Genomic DNA, 19972 nt, shown 5'->3' with positions numbered 1-19972 from the left:
GGTGGTTCTTGGGCTTCAAAGCTGCCAGAAGCCTGGGAATGTGATACCAGGATAAAGAGGTAGAAGAGCAATAAGAGAGATTCTCAGCCAATAAAAATCACCCCAAAGAAACCTCCTGACCAAATGAGAGAAGCCAAGACTATAATAGGGATGGTGGAGGTTTCAGTCAAGGTGATACAAACAGAAGGAGCTTCAGTGTATTTACAGACTTAAGACAATGGAAGAGGAGAACATGTTTCCTATGTGTGATGAATTTGGAGAGAAACTTCATAACTATCGTGAACATGAGACAGCCTTCAGTCACAAATCAGAACCTGAGAAAACTCATACTTTACAGAAACGTTATGATTGTAATGAAGGTGAGAAGGCCTTCAGCCTGAGGACAGATGTGTCTGAACATCAGACAATTTGTACCGGTCAAAAGTCTGATGAATGTACTAAGTATGAAAAGGTCTTCTGGCTTAGAGCTGAGCTTGTCCACCATCAGAGAAATCATCCTAGGGAGAAATCTTATGAATGCAGTAAATGTAGAAAGACCTTTGGCCATACCCAAGAACTTCAGTGACATCATAATATTCATACTGGAGAAAAACCATATGAATGTATGAATGTGGGAAAGCCTTCCACTCCCACTGCAGAACACATCTTACTCAGCATACAGATATTTACACTGAAACCTTATGAATGTAATGAATGTTGAAAGACCCTGGTAAGACTTATTCAACATCAGATAATCCATAGTGGTGAGAAATCTTATGAATATAATGAATGTAAGAAGGTATTTTGTCTCAGAGCCCAGCTGTCAGCATCGGACAATCCATGCTGGAGAAAAATTATTAATTATGAAAGTAACGTGTATGGAAAGGCCTGCCCTGTAAGGGCTCAACTTATTCAATATATGAATATTCATATGGGAGCGAAACCTTATGAATGTAATGCATATGACAAAACCTTCCACCTGAGAGCACACCTTACTAAATATACGAATATTCATACAGAAAAAGAAAACTTATGAATGTCCTAAATGTGTATAAACAGTACAAACCTTACTTGGCATAAGAAAATTCATACAGGTGACAAACCTTGTGAATGTCATGAATGTGGGAAGAGGCAGTATATAACCAACACCAGACACAGAGGGACTTATTAGAATCAGCACAAGAGGGCAGGGCAAATTACCACATGATGCAGTTAATGGACTGGAATAACAGTGTTAAGGGACCAGAGGCCATAGTGGAGGTGAAGGAAGGAGGTGGAAGGACAGAAGATTGTGATCACAAAGTTCTGGACTTAGCAGACAGAACAACTTGGGGAAATGGTGATTTTGGAAACATGACTCATCCCAGTGAATGAGATAGCTTGAAATCTGAGGTCATGAGATTAGAAGGCTGAACAAGATGAAAATTGAATTCCCCAAGAATTACGATAAGGGCTGGGGTGTAGAGGAAGACTGTGAAGCAAGCAGCGCAATTACTGACTAAGGGGAGAGATGAACAAGGATGTCGTGAAGGTTGACAGGTAAGAGCGGCAGCCCTCTGGACTGGTGATATTAGCATGAACACTCCAGCAGGAGAGAAGATGGCATGGTCATTGGGGAGCATCCGATCTCCTTTGGCATCAGGGAGAGTGCAGAAGAGGGGCCGCCAACACAAGAGGGCAGGCAGTGCTAAGGTGAGCTGGAGCCATCTCATGTAGTTAAATTTTCAGCGGGAACATTTAAACCTTGGAAAACAGAAATGTGAATATGGGCGCTTGCTTTATTGTTTTCTTTCTAGACTGAAAGTGATAGAAAGAATGTTAATGCTGATTAAACTCAACAACGCGCTGTGCATACTGGTTTTTTTTTTGAGAGCCTGTTAAACATTTGCCGGCAGACCCCTAGATGGCACGTACACAAATTCATTCATTTTATTGAAACTTCACAGTGTTTTGTGAGGGAGTCAGAACAGAGACTTCTGGCCCCATTCCTTAGACACAGAGCCTAAACAGCACCCCAGACCCTCCCTTTCCCCCACTTCCCTGTTACTGTCTAAGGCCCGGCCATCCTCCCAATCCTCTAGGCGCACAGCGTAGGTGTCCTCTCAATTCCTCACTTTCATCCGAGATACCAAATCTGTTGGTAAGTCTTGTTTCTATCCTGGGAGGGGCAGCTTGTTCCATGGAGTTGAAACCAGGCAGGGCTGCAGATGCAGCCACTGAACAATGCTATATCCTTTCCTTGCCACATCTAAGCAAAGCTTCTTAGATGGTCTAGCCAGGGGTGGGGGGCCTTGGGCCTCGAGGCCACATGTGGCCCTCTAGGTCCTTTGACTGATCCACTAGATTCAGGCCAGCTAGAATATAGCTCAAGGAGACCTATTAGAAGTTAGGCTTGTATTGAAGCCGGTGGTGCCCAGCCCAGCCTAAGGACAAACTGGACAACCGTGGTCCATTGATGGCGCCGGTGGCCTGTCTCTAGCTGTCTCCTTTGCTCTATAAAACAGCCCGGGGTCTCAACCCAGCCTGAGGATACAGTGGCACCTTCACAGACCTCCTCCGAGTTATGAACCACTGTCCAGAGCCGCGCCCACCTACCTGGGCAGCTACGCCTATCCGTGGGCAGCTTGCTGGGCTGCACAGTGCCTAGGAAGCACCTACTACATGCCAGGCACACACTAGGCGCTGGGCATGCCTTCCAGGAGCTCACATTCGAAAGGAGCGGGGGGTTGGGGGGGGGACGCGACGTCTCCAGAGAACCCAATGGGCTGGGAATTCACCTGTCAACCTGCGGGTGGGAGTGATGGGGAAGGGGCGCCAGAGGCAGAGGCTGAAGGGCAAGAGAGACAGAAAGTGCAGCATCCCAGAGGCCACGCCCCTTGAAGGGTGGGGCGGGGCTCGGTTTGGGAGGAGGGGTCAGGAGGGAGGCCCAGGCCTGGGTAGGGCGGGGCTGAGTCCCGCAGCATCCCGCCTCCCTTCTTTTGTCTTTTTTTGTAAAACCTGGAGTTTGGCATGGGGGCGTGACTCCTCAGAAGCTCCGCCCAGATGGCGGCAAGCCACCAGTGTTCTGCGGAGCATGTGCGTTGGCGCACTACATTTCCCAGAAACCTTTTCTCTTCTCGGCGTGGTTACCGGGGAAACGGGCAGGCACTTCGCAAGAGGGGCGGATGAAAGAGCTCGTAGATGAACGTCACTTCCTCTCAGTCTCATTTGCCCCGCCCCCACCCCCTCCTCCTGCCAGCCCCGCGTTCAACCCCGTCAGGACCTGTTGGTTGCAGCCTCCTCACCTCAGCTCTGTCTCCCCCGCCGCTGCCCCAGGGCCCGAGACCGGAATCCCCGAGTCCCCGGGCCGGAGTGAGTGCCAGGCGCAAGGGCTGGGCCCAGAGGGGAGGCAGAGCTCTGGGAGCCTTGGGGGAGGGAAAGGAAAGGCGGGGAGGGAGACTAGTATTTGCGCAGGCCGCTTCTGCGCCTGCGTGGCCACGCCCTCCGGGAGAAGAGGCTCTCGTTGGTTGGCCCAAGGAGGTGGGGAACAAAATTAGCCAATCAGGGGCGCCGGTCCTCCTCTTTCCTCCCCCCCCCCCCCGCCGGCCCCGCTCCCTCCTCCTCCTCCCAATGTGGCCCCTGGTTTCTTCCCTTCTCCCCGCTCCCTGACCTTCCCCTCGCCACCTACTCCGGGGTGTTGTTGTGGGAGTCCAATGAGATCTTATTCTTTAAGCCTTCTGCAACACTTCAGGCGCTATTACGCAAATGCTCGCTATTGGAAAGGAGCCCGTAGAGACAAATTCACCAGAGTGAGCAGAACCTCCATCACAGCATACCCAGCCCCCCAAAATGATAGAAAGGGCGCTGGCGTTCAGATACTGATGACACATCCGGAGCGAGTGGACGGCCATCCGCAGCCTCTCGCGGAGAGCCCGGGACCTCTGGAGACGAAGCCCCGCGGAGGGTTGAGGCGCGTTCCAGGAGGCCCCAGGATAAGCCCCTAGACAGTTCCTCCCCCGCCTCCCCCCCGAGAAAGCTCGCTCCTGTAAGTGGGGGGCGGGGGGCGGCATTTTTCAAGCCTCAGGCACGGCTAGAAGGTGAAAGTGGAGGGGCAGCTAGGTGGCGCAGTGAGTAGAGCACCGGCCCTGGAGTCAGGAGGACCTGGGTTCAAATGCGACACGTGTACTAGCTGTGTGACCTTGGGCAAGTCACTTAATTCCAATTGCCCTGCCCCCCCCCAAAAAAAACGAAGGTGAAAGTGGGCATTTAGTAAGTGCCTACTATATACTTGCCACTGTTCTAGATGAATGGGAGGGAATGGGCATTTAGTATCCAGTTAGGGGACAGCCAAGTGGCACCAATAATGCACAGAGTGCCATACTCAAAGATTCATCTTCCTGAGTTCAAATTCGTCCTTAGACACTCACTAGCTGTGTGACCCTGGACGAATAACTTCACCCTGTTTGCCTCAGTTTCCTCATGTGTAAAATGAGCTGGAGATGGAAGTGGCAAACCAGCCCAGTATCTCTGCCAAGAAAACCCCAATTGAGGTCACCGAGAATGGAACACAATGGAAATACTCCACAAGAGCAGACATTTTCATCAACTGCCAGGCATACTGAGAGGGCGGTACATACAAGACTTGCAGTTTTGATATACATGTGACAGTTTGGAGGCAGGTCAGGAGACGGAGGTAGCCAAGGGAGAGGATGCCTTCCCCAGGCCACTCAGGCATAATGACAAATTCACAAAATCAAATAAGTACAAGAGAAATTTTAAAAACTACCCTTCCCGTTGGTATTTTTGAGAAGTTTGTAGCGTCTGTACTTGCGAGGTTATTCAGGTTTCAGACTGCTCCCAGACTTCGGAGGCCCTGTAGAATAAATGAAACAATCCCTGCTTACAAGAACTTCTGTTCTTTGGGGGAAACAGCTCCCACGTAGATCAGTGACCCTGTGGGGTCCACAATGGGGGGGGCCTGTGCCAAGTCCCTACCTGACCTCAGCCCCAGGGGACCCGAGGGAGAACTGTACCGATCATCTCCTTTGTATCTCAGGCACTCCTGTTTGATCTGCTTGAAAGCTGGTACTTGAAACCCTTAGGATGTACAGCAGTTAGCAGGACAGCTGATTAGGCATTCTATATTTCACTGCTTCTCTTCGCTGTCCAGACAACTCTGGTGTGTGCCTGCTAGTAAAAGGCCAGGCTTGGGCCAAGGTCCCCTAGCTGGTGACCGTTTTCTTAGATGCAAGGGTTTCCCTGCAGTCAGCCAGCTTTGACTTGATGGGACCCAGGAGCTGCTCAACAAACTGTGCCCCTACTACTCCTACAACAAAATAGGAACTCCTTTGTTTATTTACAAGGTTGCTTGCAAGCCTGGACACTTTAACCCCAAGAATAATGTTTGATCCCCTGCCCAGGAAAGGAAACACAAATGGGACATGGCAGCTCGGGGGCCCAGGTACATCTCACCCAGTTGGGTTCTTTGCTTCATGTGGGAGAGGCAGTGGAGAAAGAGCACCCACCACCCATCACCCAACTCCTTTTTGGAGAGTCTAGAGCAGAGGTTCCCAAGCTTATTTGGCTTACCACCCACCCCCTTTTCAAAAAAAAATTATTCAGCACCCGCCCCCGGAAATCTACTTTCTTTAACCCTTTAGTGGTTTGTTTTTGTTCTTCTTTTTTTTTTGGAATTTGCATCATTTCAAAAAAATATAAATTTTTAAATGATGCAGCTTAGATTATTTGTTGCAAATTTGTGGGGGGTTTTCAGCACTGAAATTTCGTTGACACAATATTGCAAAACAATCTCACTTGCCAACATTTGCTGGTTAAGACCTGTTGGTGGACTTGACCACTGATGTGTTAAAACTTAACTTGCATTTTGTGTGTTTATTTGGAAAATAATGTAATCACTATGCCTTTAATTCTGTTCCACAACAGGCGAAATATATACGAATGGTTTTTCAAAATTTTCATATTTTCTCTTTCCTTATGCTTCCACTGCCCCCTTATTTTTATTCAACACCCCCCGCCCAGGTGCACCCTAGGCTACTACCACCCCCTGGGTTGGTCCAGCACCGCCCCCCCCCCCACTTTGGGAACCTCTGGGAGGGAAGGCTCACTCTCAGCACTTCTTACCTGCCCCCTCCCCCCACCCTATCCCCAGGAGTCAGCAAAGTGGTCAATCTCAAGTTGCCTCTTCTTTTGACTGATGCCACGCTCAGCCCTCTGCCACTAACCCGGACCAAGGAGACCAATCTGGACTGGCCACCGGCAGGCTCCAAAGCTTCTGTGGTCAACGAGCGTGCTCTGTGGATGATGGCCCTTGCTACAACTGTATGCAGAATAAATAAAAATAATTGCAAAGTCATTCAATGCAATGCAGTCTGAAAGCCAGAATACTAGCATTGGCGATCAGGAATCGTGGAGACGGTGTTTGAGCAGTCCCTTAAAACAAGAAAGAGTGCATGTGAGATTGCCAGGGCACAGGGAACAGACCAGTTTGTCTCCAGCTGTTGAGTGTGGGAAGGAGGAGTATGTATAATGAGGCAGGAAAACAGGTGGGGTCCAAACTGGGAAGAGCTTCAAAGGCCAATAGAGGGGCACAGGTTGTTGAGTGACACGGCTAGGTGTGAACTTCAGGAAGATCACAGTTGTATGGAGGATGGGTTAAAGGAGGAATAGAGACAGGGAGGCCAGTTAGGAGATCATGGCAGTCATTGTACGGAGTGCCTGACCTAAGAAGGGGACCCTGTGATGGGTATGTGGTAAGTGGAGGGTGATCTGGAGGCAGAGAGCCTCGAAAATGAAGAGCCAGAGTGCCCTCCATAGGAACAAGGGTCCTGCCTTGGATATTCTTTCTAAGAGTTCTTTTCCTCCCTTGTTTCTGCCTCCCCTCCCCCTTCCAGCTGCTGCACAAACCCTAAGATTGTCGTTCCCCTCCCTGACTCATATTTCCCATAAATGTGCTTCACCAACTCTTTTCCCAAACCCTACATACCACCGCCAGGTTTTCCCACACACCATAAATAGTACGGTCCTCTCATTGAAAGCCTTCCCTCCTCTTCTCCTGCTTGTGGAATCCTGGTCTTCAGGGACCAGCTTCAGGGCTCCCTCATCACAGAGGTTTCCCAGCACTTCCCTGTGTTGTTGGTTGATTGCTCTTTCAGCTTACTGATTTTCCCGGCAGGATGTGAGGCCCTTCAGGATGGTGCCTGTCCCCAACACCTTGCACATGGTCAGTATATAAAGGGGTGGCACTGAATCCTGGAAAGAGTTTAGGACCTCTCTTTAAATTGCCAGATTAGCAGGAAGGTGGGTGGGCATTTCTGGCCCCTGGCCTCTCATGGTTCCGTTTTCTTTCCCAGCTCTGCTTTCCTCAAGAACAGGCAACTTGGAAGAGAAGAGAATGGCCCCAGTCCTCCAAGCGGTCAGGGCCTACCAGGTGAGTGGGTGTTTTTTCTTTTCCTGGCATTTCATATATTATCTCATTGTTAATGTATTCTTTAATGGAATGTTAAATTATTTTTTATGGTTTAATATTTTGCTTTCCTCCAATTACATGTAAAAACAATTTTTAACAGCCTTTTTTTAAAATTTTGAATTCCAAATTCTCTCCTCCCTCCCTCTCCTCCCCCCACCCCATTGAAAAGGTAGGCAGTTTGATATAGGTTGTACATGTGTAGTTATGCAAAACACATTTCCACATTAGTCATATTGTGGGGGAAACAACCAGACCCCAAAAAACAAACAAGAAAAATAAAGTCAATAAAAAGTATGTTTCAATCTGCATTTAGACTCCATCAGTTCTTTCTCTGGGGATGGATAGCATTTTTCATCATGAGGCCTTCAAAGTTGTCTTGGATCATTGTATTGCCAAGAAAAGATAAGGCATTCACAGTTGATCAGCTGTGGTCCCTTGGGGATGCATTGAAGGATATGTCATGAGTAAAATTTCACAGAAAGGTAAACCAAGGTATGTTCCTCTGATCAAGGTAATGGTTTATTAGCAGGGGCACAGCCAGGCAATAAAGCAGATCTAATGACTGCTTTGAATAGCCAAAAGACAAAGATTTGGAGATGTAATTCATTTCCTTTTTTTTATTATTTTTATTTTTTTTAGACTTTTTTTATTTTTAGTTTATAACACTCAGTTCCACAAGTTTTTGAGTTCCAAATTTTCTTCTCTTCCCTCCCCTTCCCCCTTCCCCCCAAGACGACATAGAATCTGATATGTGTTCTACATATACCTTCGCATTAAACATATTTATACGATAGTCAAGTCATAAAGAAGAACCATGATCAATGGAATGAATCCTGAGAAAGAAGAAACAAAACCAAAAAAGAAGAAACAGAAAGAAAAAAAGAGGGAGAGGGAGCAGATAGTTTGCTGCAATCCGCATTCATATTCCATAGTTCTTTATCTTGATGCAGATAGCTCTTTCCATCATGAGTCCTTTAGAGCTCTCATTGAACCTCGTATTGCTGAGAAGAGCCAAGTCTATCAAAGTTAGTCATCACAGATACAATGTGTCTGTAATTTTGTGCAATGTTCTCCTGGTTCTGCTCCTCTCACTCAGCATCATATCATGTAGGTCTTTCCAGGTTGGTATGAAGTCCTTATCTTCCCCATTTCTTATAGCACAGTAGTATTCCATTACATTTATATACCACAACTTCTTTAGGCATTCCGCAGTTGATGGGCATCCCCTTGATTTCCAATTCTTTGCCACCACAAAAAGAGCTGCTATAAATATTTTTGTACATATGGGTCCCTTTCCCACATGTATGATCTCTTTGAGATACAGCCCTAGAAGTGGTATTGCTGGGTCAAAGGGTATGCACACTTTTATAGCCCTTTGAGTATAGTTCCAAATTGCTCTCCAGAATGGCTGGATCAGTTCACAACTCCACCAACAATGTATTAATGTTCCAATTTTCCCACATCCTCTCCAGCATTTATCATTTTCCTGTTTTGTCATGTTAGCCAACCTGACAGGAGAAATGTGGTACCTAAGAGTTGTTTTGATTTGCATTTCTTTAATCAATAGTGATGTAAAGCATTTTTTCGTATGCCTGTATATATCTTTAATTTCTTCCTCTGAAAACTGCCTGTTCATATCCTTTGACCATTTCTCAATTGGGGAATGACTTGTATTCCTATAAATTTGGCTCTGTTCCCTGTATATTTTATATATGAGGCCTTTATCAGAGACATTAGTTGAATGATTTTCTCCCAGTTTTCTGCTTCCTGCCTAATCTTTGGATGCAACTCATTTCTGTAAGCGTAGAACAAAGAGTATAGGGTAGGTGACACCGTGGGATTGAGGACAACATGAGTAGTTGCATTAAAGGAAGGGGTTTTACATGTTGGACTGGACTGCTGATCTCTGTTTCAAAGGAATGCTTTCTGAATTTTGGGAACTCTGCTGCACCCGCAGCTGACTCACAGGCACCTGGAACTGAGACAAGATTGCCCTTACCAGTCAAGGAAGAGGCGAAAGGTGAGACTGAGGCAGTTTGTGTGTTTTTAGGGATCACACTCAGGTGCCATAAGCTGACATATGTAGGTAGTGCTGAGATAACCATTCTCATGGTTAGAGTTTTCTTTGATTAAAAGTGATTGTGGTTAAGCCTTTGACATCTAACTCTGAGAGAAAGACTGAACTTTTGAACTCATGCATGAACTTCTTCTCTTAGAAACACGGAAGAGGCTGAGGTCTGGTGTGTGGGTAAAGAGTAAAATCCAATACAAAATGAAGGATCAATAATTAGTTCTTGTGGATCTATATATATCGAGCTGTAAACCCGGAGACCAAGGACTGCACTAGCCTGACTCTCAGAGTCCCAGCTGGGGCTGCCTGTCAGCTCTTTCTAGATTCACTTTTGAGATCTCTCAGATGTAAGGGCGGTTGTTACTTGCCTCAGGGAGTTATTTTGGGTAAGTGCTTCATAAATGGGAAAGTGAAATATTAGTACAAGCTATTATTATCATAAACGTCTTGTGTGACAGTTTAAAATCTAGTTCAAACTGAGTAACCCCAAAGGCACCTGGAATGTGCAGAAGTCTCAAGACTTGAGAAGTAATCTGTACAACTTCAAGTCTCCAACCTGGTCTGTCCATGGGGAGGCCCTACATAAACATGGTATATGGGGTTTTTCAGAAATCAGTGACCTTCAGGGATGTGGCTGTGCACTTCACCCTGGAGGAATGGGGCCACCTGGACCTTTCCCAGAAGGAGCTGTACCGGGAGGTGATGCTCGAGAATTATAGGAACCTGGCCTGCCTGGGTAAGGCCCCCAGCCTATCCCAGGGCCCAGACTCTGCCCATTGGAAGGGCTTTGTTTGGTGAAGGATGGGTGTGGGGTGTTGGATTAGTGAGCAATTTTTATTGGATATGCACTTAACCAGAGTTTCCTGATCCTTTTGTGGCCAAGAAAGACTGGATGTAAGTGCTGTTAATTTGTGAGTAAAAGGTTTTGCTTCATATAAATGGATTTTATGACCCATAAAGTTTAACCTTCTATACTCTCTTCTCTGCCCTTCGTTCCTTTGCCTCCCCCCACCCAAGTCTGCCAGAGGAGGGTCTTTACTTCCTGTTTTGGTGAATACTGGGAGGATCTCAAGTCTTGAGTAGTTACTTTTTGGCTTGTAGAGATGAAGGGTTGCTAACTGAGCCAAGAGAGGTGCTGTCGCTTCCCAGGAAAGGTTTGGACTTTTTACAGTGGGAACCAGGAGGCTTAATTTTGCTGGCCTGGGTTTTTAAGCATTTCTGTTCTGTTCCTTAAAGATCCAAATCCCAATGCAGAACCCTAAACAGACCCTGTCTTCTTAGCAGGGACTAGATCAAATGAAGGAATTCTCTTTCCGGACCCAAATCCATTCTGTGGCCCATTCTACCAGGACTGACTGTCAAAGTGGCTTTCAGTGCCTCTGGGCCTGCTTAGCATCCCCAGCGATCCCTATGAAGAGAGGGCCAGCAGCTGGACTCTCAGCTGGTTCTCTGTCCTGAGGACTCCCTTTTTCAATAAGCAGGATTAGCGGTTTCCAAATCTGATGTGATCTTCCAGTTGGAGCGACCAGGGGCCCCTTGGAGGCCTGAGGGAGATTCTCCAAGAACTGGCCATACAGGTGAGTCAGTCAAGCCAGGGGGTAAACTGTGGGTCCTTTTCAGGTAGAATGTGTATGTTCTTAGTCTGTCAGGGCCAGGCCTGCTACATCTCCTGCTCTAGGTTCTTGGGCACCTGCCCGGTTTGGGGACATCTCTTTGCCACCAGCTGAATCCCCCGCTGGCTCTCGCCTCCATTTTTAGGGGGCCAGGACTTAGCTTCCCCAGTTCCATTTGATCATTTAACCTCAGGTAGCTTTTACACAAGGGTATCCACTATGAGATATAGCAAGAACAAACAGAGAAATGTTTTGCCTCCACATCTTGGTCTCTGAGGGGAGGGAGTAAGTTCAATCCCTACATAGCATTAGTCGCACCAAGGTCACATCCAAAGGAAGCCATGTCTGCCAGATGAGTCCTCATCTCAGCTTCTGCTGGGGAAAGAAAGAAGGAAGAAGGAAGGGAGGAAGGAAAGAAATGAAGGAAGGAAAGAAGGAAGGAAGGAGGAAGGAAAGAAATGAAGGAAGGAAGAAGGAAGAGAAGAAGGAAAGGAAGGAAGGAGGAAGGAAAGAAGGAATGCAGGAAGGAAGGAAATGAAGGAAGGAGGAAGGGAGGAAAGAAAGAAATGAAGGAAGGAAATGTAATACAGGGAAAATTAGGAACCCCTGAGTAACCCCTAGCTACTGACAAGCACCCCCAGAAAGAATGGACTCAGATATCTTTGGCATTTGGCAAACCCCCCTGGGACTCCATGACTCCACCAAGAAATGTCAATAGATAGGACCATCCCACTGAAGGATAACCTGGCAGACCCTTTCTAGCAGATATCCCTGGGGCTCCATGACTCCACCAAGGAGTGTAGATGAGATTATCCCACTAGCACAATAAACTGACTGAATCTTTTGATCAGCCAGGACCTTTGTTCCTGTTTCCTTGCCCTGTACCCCTACATATCCTATATAAGCCAAGCCATCACCCCAAAACATCACCATTGATTTGTGGTGCAGTACCCCAATGGCCGCCGGCTAATAAATTCTCCACTTAAAACTTATACTCTGTGGTGTGTCTCGCTCGCTTCTGGTACAACAGAAAGAAGGAAGGAGGGAAGAAAGGAAGGAAGAGGGAAAGAAATGAAGGAAGGAAAGAAGGAATGCAGGAAGGAAGAAAGAAGGGAGGAAGGAAAGAGGAAGGGAGGAAGGAAAGAAATGAAGGAAGGAAAGAGGTAGGAAGGAAGGAAGAAGGGAAGTAATGAAGGAGGAAGAAGGAAGGAAGGAAAGAAAGGAAGGGAGGAAGGCAGGAAATGAAGAAAGGAAGGAAAGAGGAAGGGAGGAAAGAAGGAGAGGAAGGAAGGAAGAAGTGAAGGAGAGAAAAAGAAGAGCAGGGAGGAGAAGGTGGAAGAAAAGAAAGATTGAGGTACCTGTCCCACAACAACCCTGTGAGCTAGGTATTCTTATTATCCTCATTTTACAATTGAAGAAATTAAGGTAGAGAAAAGTTCAATGACTTGCCCAGGGTCACACAACTAGTGAGTGTCAGAGGCCAGATCTGAGCACACTGACTCAGGATTCAGTGCTATCCACTGGGCTGCCAAACTGCCCAGGAATGAACAGGCCCTTTCTTAACTTGATTGGTGTATCTATCCAAAAGTAAGACCTAGCGCACATATAAGGCATTAAATAAAATTGTGCAGACTTGAGTAGGCAGCCAAGGTGGATTATTGGGCAGGGCAGCTCATGTGTCTCACCAGCTGGAGAGGATGGAGCCTGGCAGTGTTGGGGAGAGGGGGTATTGACAAGGCCAGGGCTTCATGTGGGGTGATGTAGATTTACTTTGAAGGTTTTATTCGTCTACTCGTGTTATTTCCCTCCCTCATACTCTGCAACAGCTTTTGCAGATACTTTTGGAAATTGCATTTTACATGACAGAATACTGGTGGAGATGTTTCTGGCAAAGATTTTCCCAACCTGTTACTTTTTTTGAGTTGGAGATACTTGGATTTTTCTTGGTCAGAAACCATTTACAAGATTCCATTCACTTATTTTAAAGATTATTCCCATCCTTTCTTATACCATAGTCATTTCCCAAAATACTTCCCTCCCCCCATAGATAGCATCCTGTATAATACAAGAGAAGTTAAGCTTAAACCCCAACAACAGGAAGACTCCACCCCACATCATCGGGCACCATTTTACATCTGGACTTGGAGAAGGGTGGCCAAGTGAATAAAGAGAAATAGCCCTAAAGGAGAGATGGGCTAGAGAGAAAAATCGACAAGACTGTGAAGGGCAATTAGATCAGTGTTCCCACTATTTAATTCATTTCTTTACAGAGGGCTTAGCCATTGAATGTAGAGCTACCATTCTGTACTTTGCTTTTTTCCTTTTGTACTGATGTCTTTTGTATTATATCTTGTTCATTTCCAGATACAACCTCTCTCCCCTCCCCCACCTCCAATGCTACTGTTGGTGCAAGTCCTCATCACCTCACCCCTAGGCTGGTGCAGGAGAAGGGGCTTGCTCCCCCTGCCTCAGCATCTTCTTAAAGTGCAGATCCGACCATTATCCCATTCTTCAATAAATTCCAGTAGCTCCCTATCACCTCCAGGATCAAATATAAAATTCTCTGATGTGCAAAGCCCTTGATAACCTGGCCCCCTCCCATCTCTCCAGTCTTCTCTGCCCTATGTCCCCTCCCCTGCTGTGATATCATCTGTAGTACAGTGACACCACCTCTTGGTCGGTCCTCATTTTCATGGTCAGCTTGCTGGTGAAGCAAGAGTTCCACCTGTTCCCCTGTTACTTGGCCTGTCACTAGAAGGGCTGACAGTAGTAATAAGAGAACTACAACTTGGGGAAAGAAGCTGCAAAGAAGAGACAGAAATCTGTAAATAGTTCGATTATTTAGAAAACCCTAGCAAATCAACCTGAAGTGGAGAAAATGAATAGCTTTGGCAGACAGGATTAAAAACAAACCTGCCGAAATTGACAGCATTTCTAACCTACTGAAAGCTAGAAATAAAAATCCCCTTTAAATTAAGTACATAATACACAAAACATACAAAAACCTACAAAGGCACTGACAGGGTTATATGGATATAACCACAAAATAATTTTCAAAGAAGTAAAGGAAGTCTTAAATTGGAGATATATTCAGTGTCCATGAATGGACCATCATGAAAAGCATGAAAAAGAAACAAAAGAATGACAAAGAACTTATTGAGTGCTTATTACATATCAAACATTTCAGATACAGATACAAAACCAAAGACAACCCCTACCTTCAAGGAGCTTATATTCTAATAAGGTGCTTAATAACAAATAGAAGTGTGGCCCAGGAGGAGGATTTTGATTTGCAAAGCCACAGAGGTGGTGAGTGGGGCTGTAGGGGAGTAGGTTGGGATACCCCTTTCTGGGAGCAATAGTCATGTTGGTTTGATGATGGTTCTGGAAATGGGAGGGTACTGTGTAGCTTGCTGATATGAAGACAGCCAGGAAGTAGACAGTGATGAGAAACATAATCAGGGCCAGCCTGAAATAAATCGTTTGGCTTTCTGGCTTCTTGCTTTCTTATACTGTTATACCAAGAGTGAGTGAGACACACCACAGAGTATAAGTTTTAAATGGAGAATTTATTAGCCGGTGTCCATTCAGGGGCAATTAACAGCCCAAATCAAAACAGCCCCGGGTTGGGGTGAAGAAGTAGTATTTATACAAAAAAAAATTAGGTACAGTGGTTAATTATCTCTTGAAACTTACATATGTTATTTTAGCAGGCTCGGCAAGCCTTTGTTACTTCACTTTTATGATCATGATACATGAAGAGGAACCTCCTGAATAGATTGTAAATACAGCATATCAGACGGCTGACAAAGTGTCAACTGAATTACAACCCAGGATCTCTGTGTCCAATTTGCCATTTACATCCCACAACATAACTCATGAGATAAGAGCTAGGAACAGTCACGTAATTCAAGAGAATGTCCGGGGCTGAGGCTTTCATCCTTCAAGGCCACAGGCAGACCAAGGGATGCTCCAGCTGGGTTTGTTGACACAAGATAGAGACATCTCTCAGCCCACTCAGGAAACAACCAGAGATTGCTAGCATCAGGCCACTCCCTGGCCAAGCAGTCCATACTTCCTAGAATAGTCTCAGGGCGTGGGGGGGTGGGGGAAGGACACCCGCTGAAACCCAAAACGGCAGGAACTAAGTCTGTTTTGCTTGTGCAAACTGGGGTTTTTTTTAGTTAGGGGCTGGGGTGGGGTTTTTTAGCAATAGCTGGCTGCTCAGGAATGACAATACAATACTCACCTCCCTGGACTCTGTGATGCAATGACAGAGCCTCTTGGCTCTTCCTCAAATTTGAAGCATTACCTCCTGATTCCAAGCATTTTCGTTGGCTGCCCCCATACCTGGAACAGTTCCCTTTTCGTCCTTGCCTCCTGGCTTCCTTCAAGTCTCAGCTAAAGGCTCACCTTCTAAAGAATCTTTCTCAGTTCTCTTTAAGTTTAGCACCCTTCTACTGAGACTACCCCCAGTTCATGTTGTATACGTCTTATTTGTACATAGTTGCTTTTATGTTGTCTCCCCCATCAGACTGTGAGCTCCTTGACAGCAAGGATTCTTCTCCTTTTTTCCTTTCTTTGTATCCCCAGAGCTATGCATAATGCCTGGTACACAGTAGATAGTTAATAAATGCTAGATGACTGACTGGCTGACTGAGTAAAATAGTAGGCTAGTTGAGGCATTCACCATTCATGATAGCTGGCGCCCAAGAGCAGGTGTTCCAGAGTTAAAAGAGCCTGGTTTCTAGACTGTGCCTTAGGGCAGCTGTCAAGAAGTGACAGAGTGACAGGGTGAAGGGTGGGGGTTGTAGGAAGAAAAAGCATGGCTGGAGTCATATCAACATAATAACAATAACATAAATTAAAGATATGCTAATCAAATTATTAAGGAAACACCACAAAATTAGACCACACAATAATGAAGAAAAGTAGGGATTAAGGAAATCCAGCATCACAAAATCTTAAATTTATTATTACCAAAACTGTCATGTAACTGGTTTAAAATAGAAAGAGATGATTAATAAAATGAACTGGAAAATCTAGACCTACAAGCAAACAACCTAATTTTGGATCAAACCAAAAACACTAAATGGGGTATAGGGACTCTATTGAGGAGGGGAAAAAATCTACTTGTCAAACTGCAGACAAGTTTGGGGGAGGGGGAGGAAGGCTGAAAAAATAATTGTTCTTGAGGGCAAACATCAAAGAATAGAGAACACAGATAGCGTGTGTGACAGGGGAAGTTTACATTTTTAATTTCTTTCAGACTGGGAGACTCACCATGAATCCAAGGAGTTAACTCAAAATCTGGGCACTTCAACAGAAGAATCATCTGAGGAAAGAATTAATATTAGTATTCCTTCTGTCTCAGAGTTTCAAGAAGCCTGGGAGTTTGATGCCAGTTTGACAAAGAAGCAGAACAATGAGGAGAAGCATTCTTGGCAAGAAGAAAACATTCCAAAGGAATTTCTCAGTAAATGGAGTGGCCACAAATATAATAAATATGGCAGAAACATCAGTCTAGGGCCAATCCTTTGTCCACAACATACAATAAGAAAGAGTTTTGATAAATATGATAGGTACAGAAAGAGCATCAAACAGTATTCAGATGTAAAAATATACGATAAAATATGCTCAAAGAAGATATGTGCAAAGGATAAAGAATGTCAAGAAAAATGTGAAACTAATTATTGTGGCAAGACTTTCAGACATGTATCAGAACATAGGCTACATCACACAAACCATACTGAAGACAAAGAGTATAAATATAATGAATGTGGGAAAGCTTTCTGCCCAAGAACACACCTTACTGAACATCAGATAAGTCATTCTACTCAGAAACCCTATGAATGTAATGAATGTGAGAAGACCTTTAGCCAGAAGGTGGGACTTAACCAACATCAGACAGTTCATACTGGTGAGAAACCATATGAATGTAATGAGTGTGATAAAGCCTTCCGTCTTAGAGCACAGCTTACTCAACATCAGAGAATTCATACTGGTGAGAAACCTTTTGAATGTGACCAGTGCAGGAAGGCCTTCAGTCACAGCCGAGAACTTAAACGACATCATAGGATTCATACTGGAGAGAAACCTTATCAATGTGATGAATGTGGGAGGGCCTTCTGCCTGAGCACACATGTCACAAAACATAAGAGAATTCATACTGGACAGAAACCTTTTGAATGTAACGAATGTGGGAAGGCCTTTCGCTTGAGTACACAAATCGCTAAACATGAGAGACTCCATTCTGGTGAGAAATCTTATAAATGTAATGAATGTGGAAAGGCTTTCATTCGCAGAGCAGAACTTAAACAACATAATAGGATTCATAGTGGGGAGAAACCATATGAATGTAATGACTGTGGGAAAGCCTTCTACTCAAGTACAAACCTAACTCAACACAAGAGAATTCACACTGGTGAGAAGCCTTATGAATGTAATGAGTGTGGGTTGACATTCCGGTATAGTGCAGGCCTTACTCAGCACAAAAGAGTTCATACTGGTGAGAAACCTTATAAATGTAATGTGTGTGGGAAGGCCTTTAGTCATAGACCGCTACTGAAACAACATAATAGAATTCACACTGGAGAGAAACCTTATGAGTGTAATGAGTGTGGGAAGGCCTTCAGCCAGAGGATAGGACTTATTCAGCATCAGACAATTCATACTGGTGAGAAACCTTATGAATGTAATGAATGTGGAAAAGCTTTTAGTCAGAAGATAGGACTTATTCAACATCAGAGAATTCATACTGGTGAGAAACCTTATGAATGTAATGAATGTGAGAAAGCCTTCCGCCTAAGAGCACAGCTTACTCAACATCAAAGAACTCATACTGGTGAGAAACCTTTTGCATGTGATAAATGTAGTAAAGCCTTCAGCCATAGCCGAGAACTTAAACGACATCATAGGATTCATACTGGAGAGAAACCTTATGAATGTAATGAATGTGGGAAGGCCTTTCCTGTGAGGGCTCAACTTACTCAACATATGAATATTCATACTGGAGAGAAACCCTATGAATGTAATAAATGTGGGAAGAGCTTCAGTCAAAGGATAGGTCTTACTCAACATCAGACAATTCATACAGGTGAGAAACCTTATGAATGTAATGAATGTGGGAAAGCCTTCCGCCTGAAAGTACAACTTACTGAACATAAGAATATTCATTCTGGAGAGAAACCTTATGAATGTAATGAATGTGGGAAGGCCTTCTATTACAGTACAAACCTTACTCGGCATAAGAAAATCCATACGGGTGAGAAACCTTATGAATGTAATGAATGTGGGAAGGCCTTTAGCCAGAGGGCTGCACTTACTCACCATCAGACAATTCATACTGGAGAGAAACCTTATGGATGTAATGAGTGTGGGAAAGCCTTCCGCCTGAGAGCACAACTTACTCAACATAAAAAAGTTCATACTGGTAAGAAGCTTTATGAATGCAATGACTGGGATGCTATTCCACATGAAAGCAGAGATTACCCAACGTCAAACAATTCATCCTGGACTGAAACGTTATGAATGTAATGAATGAAGACTTTCTTCCAGAGTAAAATTCTTCTCAATTTATACTAAAACAAAACAAGAACAACCAAACTGTACATAATGCATATGAAAGAGCCTTCTGCCAGAACACAGATCTTATCAAATAGATAATTCATATTGAAGAAAAGGTTTAAGAATATAACAATCTTGTGATAGATTTCAGTATTATGATGAATTACTGATAATTAGGTGAGTGAAACTAAAAGAAAATGTCCTAAATGATGCAAGTCGCTCTCTACTTTTCTTGCAGTCCTATTCATACGTTTTTCTCCCATAGTCCCCAAAAGTTTCCTCCCACAACCTCCAAACTTCCCAAGATTTACATTTACTGAGGAAATTAAGTCAGTATAAGAAGTATTTGCTCCCTCCAACTCCACTCATCGAAAACTCTAAGAATTCCCAACTGTTTTTTTTATCCTTGCAATCTGAGAGGTAAAGATTTCCTTCTTTGCTAAGGGTAATGCCTTTTCCTCTAATCTTGTTCAAGATCTTGTTCCTTTGTACTCTAGGACACTAGTCCAACAATCATCTCCCCTTATGCATTTAGAATCTCTTTCCTCAGTTGGTTCTTTCCCAACTATTAACAATTAACGCTTGCCTATGCTATACTAGCCATGTTGTTAAGTGCTGGGATATTAAAGTGATTATAACGTGAAGCACTGAGAGGAACAAAGTTCCTGCCTTCCAGGAGCTCTCTAATGAAGGAATCAACACGCAAAAATGATGTACATACAAGATATGTACAATCTAAATGGAAGGTAATCTCAAAGGGAAGGCACTGGAATGGGGAGAGAAGTAGGAAGGGCCTCTTGTAGAGGGTAGGTATTGAGCTAAATCTTGAGGGAGGCCAGGGAAGCCAGGTCACTAAGGTGAGGAGAGAGACTGTTCCAGGTATGGAGGACAACTGGTGAAAAGGCAGAGTAGTGATACAAAAATTAAACACAGTTCCTGCTTTGTAGACCTCACTAGAGGACAGGGAGAACTCTGACAAGTAATAAAGTGAGGAATGGCTTCTGATGGGGAGGTTAAAATGAAGAGGAAGTACACAAGAGCACTGTGGACAGATTGTGAGAAACACCAAGTTGGCAGATGACAAGTTTATACGGGGGGACAGCTGCTAGGCTAATGGGTTGGGCAGACTGGAATGCAAAGGGTCATAAGGCATACTGATGCTAGAAAGGTGGAGTGGAGCTAGGTCGGGGGAACTTTAAGTGTCGGGCTAAGGATTTTTTAAGAGCTGGTGAGTATTTTTAAGCAGGGCATTAGCATGGTCAGACCTCAGTTTTTGGC

General features: G+C 44.8%; 1 protein-coding gene across 1 annotated transcript; it reads left to right on the top strand.

Moving 5' to 3' along the window:
- Positions 1-217: 217 nt before the first annotated feature.
- On the top strand, positions 218-19327 carry LOC118843396 (zinc finger protein 420-like). Its single transcript, XM_036751065.1, has 6 exons — positions 218-521; positions 2983-3330; positions 7329-7405; positions 10125-10251; positions 10997-11092; positions 16398-19327. The coding sequence occupies exons 1-6, from the start codon at positions 218-220 to the stop codon at positions 18656-18658; spliced, it is 3213 nt and encodes a 1070-aa protein (XP_036606960.1). The 3' UTR covers positions 18659-19327.
- Positions 19328-19972: the final 645 nt, after the last annotated feature.

This window comes from Trichosurus vulpecula, chromosome 1 (assembly GCF_011100635.1).
Source record: "Trichosurus vulpecula isolate mTriVul1 chromosome 1, mTriVul1.pri, whole genome shotgun sequence".
NCBI classification, from domain to species: domain Eukaryota; kingdom Metazoa; phylum Chordata; class Mammalia; order Diprotodontia; family Phalangeridae; genus Trichosurus; species Trichosurus vulpecula.
The sequence above is the reverse complement of the archived record's forward strand: the minus strand, read 5'-3'. Positions and strand labels throughout refer to the sequence as shown.